The sequence below is a fragment of the Amblyomma mixtum genome, chromosome 10 (assembly GCF_055824585.1).
Source record: "Amblyomma mixtum isolate Tamu chromosome 10, ASM5582458v1, whole genome shotgun sequence".
NCBI classification, from domain to species: Eukaryota; Metazoa; Arthropoda; class Arachnida; order Ixodida; family Ixodidae; genus Amblyomma; species Amblyomma mixtum.
The window spans coordinates 49,512,150-49,515,290 of record NC_143021.1 but is presented as its reverse complement, the minus strand read 5'-3'; the positions used below and the strand labels follow the sequence as shown (position 1 = coordinate 49,515,290).

Here is a 3,141-nt window from a genome sequence, read left to right as displayed (position 1 = left end):
AAATCTCCCAACAATATAATTTTGCGGTCCGTGCACAAATGGTCAACTAATGACAGAAACAAAAGCCTTCTATCGCGCTGCTTTGTGGGGGCGTAAACACAAATAATCCGCCACTGTACACCTGAAATTGTGAGATCACAGCATATAAGTCGCCCCTCGTCATCTATGAAATAAGACATGGCTGTCATCTCTAGCGTGTTCGCCAGGAATAGCATACAACCTCCGGATAAGCCTCTCGCGTGGCTAACAATAATGTTGTATTCCGACAAAAAAGGCTCGAGAGCAGCTGCTGTCTATTCATCAGAGGACAACTTTGTTTCCTGGATAGCGGCTACACACACACTCCATTTCTTTAAGAGATGCCGTACCTGCTGTTGCCTCCTACGATTACGCATACCCCTAACGATAAGGATAGCGACTTGATATGCTGCGACGCTCGCCATTTTTGGTGCCAGTCTTAACAAACGCCATCCCCTGGAATGGGGTGGCCCGCCTCCAAACTGGCGGCCTCTCGGGAAGACATCGCCCTCCTCTTTAACGCCACCCTTCCCGTGGCCTCAACACATTGTGCCTTGTGGTCAGCGCCATCGATACACACCTCGTCAGCATCTGCAGGACGTTTCAAAGGTGCGGTGCTGTCCATGTCTTCCTCTGAGACAGCCAAGGCCTCGGCCCACGAACCCGAGGGGAGCACATCACTCGCTGCCACACTGACAGCCGACAGAGAACCGGACACGCCAGAGATCGACGCCACACACGGCTCACCGTTACCCTCCAACGACGAAGCAGAATCAGCAACATAGGTGGATCGGCGAGCATTCGCGGGCTGTATCGCCTCGACTGACTCCACAGGAGGCATATCCGGACTTTGACCTGTGACGACGAGGTGTTCCTGTGCAGCAAGCACAGCAGTCTCTGTAGCACTCACGGGGGGGCCCGGGTCCGGCGGTTTTCGTTCTGTAGGCGCGGATGCTAGATGGCCAGTCGCTTCAGATTCCGTGTTGATTTGAGATGTTGAAGTCTTCTGTTCCCCATCTATTCGATGCTCACGACTTAGTTCTCCGGTCGCGTCGACAACCTCAGACACATCCATGATGTGTTCTGATGCCACGTCATCTTCCCGTGACCACTGGCCTTGACACAGCCTGTCAGCGTAACTCAAGACACAGTTCTCCGCAGTATGGCCAAAGCGTCGGCACTGGGTGCATCGAGGCGTGCGACACTGGCGCCGTACATGTCCAACCCGGCTGCACCGGAGGCAAATTGGAGGTCTCCCAGGGATAAGGACTAATGCCTGCACTCCATAAACATTAAGTGTGTGTGGGATTGTGCTTGCTGACACTCCATCCTTGAGTGTGAGGGAGATTTCACGGTTCGCCGTTTCCATATGCTCCATCCCTGGGCACCGCCACTTTTCACGCTCCAGAGACTGAATCGTGCCATAAGGCTCTAATGCTTCCACAATCCTCCGGTGTTCCATATAGCGGGGAAGCCAAAGCAGCTTAACCTTGACGTTCTTAGTATCCGGGTCAAACACCATGCACCGCAGTCCTTTGACAGGAAACTCCGCTTTCTTAACAAGCTTCTGTTTGGAAGAACTACTCTCGCAGGTAACCATCCAGACGTGGTTCATTTGGTATTGACCAATGCACAAAATTCCCGGAGATCCAATATCTGTGCGAGTGCGTCACGGAAGTCAGGTGCTCGGTACGGGCGACCCTTAAGGTCAGCATGCAGGAAAACGGTATTAAGGACAACATTACCGGTAGGCAATCGGGGAAGTACAACTTTGTACGAGTCCGTAGTGTCCTGAGACGTCGGTAGACCTCGGCCAACGGCCGATGCGCTGTTTCCAGCAAGGAGCATGTTGAAGCACAGCCGCACAGAACGGCTTCTTCCTCTTCTTCCTCCGCTTCTTCTTTCTCCGCCATGCCAGCTCGATGGTTTGGAATGAACGAAGGTGCGTCTAGTGAATTCGGTGTCTTCGTTCACTCCCATCTTCCTCCCTTCCCGTTATTTATTTATTTATTTATTTATTTATTTATTTATTTATTTATTTATTTCCTCAAAGGTCTCGGTTAAGACATTACATGAGGGAGTAGACGGTATCTGGCAAACAATGGTAAAAAATGTTAAGATGAAAGGCTGGCGACGCTCCGCTTGAATTCTAGTGGGTTGATGATAATGGCAACTTCGGTGGGCAGGTCATTCCAGTCTCGTGCAGTACGCTGAAAAAATGACTGCTGAAATGTCACAGTATGGGCTTGTAGGGGATACACGGCGTTACTATGGCTGAACCGGGCGATGCGGTGGGCTCTTTTTATGTAGGGGTTATCAAGAGGCAAAGAATGGAAAAATTTATGAAAAAGGTTAAGACGTGCTATCTTACGGCGCGAGGCTAGGGGGGGCAAGTTGATTCGAGCTTTTAGTGCTGAGATGCTTGAGTGGTAGGAATAATTAGATAGAATGAATCGTGTTGCGCGATTCTGAACCAATTCGAGGGCGTTAGTAAGATTATTGTGGTGCGGATCAAAAATAGCGTTAGCATACTCAAGCTTGGGACGCACAAAGGTTTGAAAAGCAAGCTGTTTAATAGGGGGAGGAGCGAGTTAGCGAGATTAGGGCTAATGGTTTTCCAGAATCGTTTTGGGTTAGTCTGCAGCATAGATGGTAAAGTAGTAGAAAAAAACTTCCGTTTAGTCTGAGCGGTTAACTTGTCGTATTCTTTTGCGACAGCATGATACTTCTGCCATGTGGAAGAAGAGTTAGACAGCTTGGCCGACCGGAACAGGCGTTTTTTCTTATGATTGAGTCGTTTGAGTGATACATTAAACCATGGTGATGTTATTCTTTCTGATATAGTAATGGTTGGAATGTAAAGACTTATAAGCCGATGCATCTCTGTTTTGAAAAGCAACCAGTTCGACTCGAGAGAATGTAGTGGAAATGGAAAGTTAGCAGCGAAGGTGTCGAAGTAATCTGATAATTCCCGGTTCATGCTGGCATAGTCTCCTTTATCATAAAGCGTAAGTGTTTTTTTATTTTTTTTTGTTTCTTTAGTACGTTGCAATAAAAAGAAGTATGTATCGTCAAATGATCGCTGAGACCGCGCAACAAGGTGATAGCAGTAAAATTATCAGG

General features: G+C 48.6%; 1 protein-coding gene across 1 annotated transcript; it reads right to left on the bottom strand.

Annotated features, from left to right (window-relative positions):
- Positions 1-457: 457 nt before the first annotated feature.
- LOC149325740 (uncharacterized) lies at positions 458-1,901 on the bottom strand. The gene has a single exon (XM_089565142.1). The coding sequence runs from the start codon at positions 1,631-1,633 to the stop codon at positions 458-460; it is 1,176 nt and encodes a 391-aa protein (XP_089421268.1). The 5' UTR covers positions 1,634-1,901.
- Between the last annotated feature and the right edge of the window lie 1,240 nt (positions 1,902-3,141).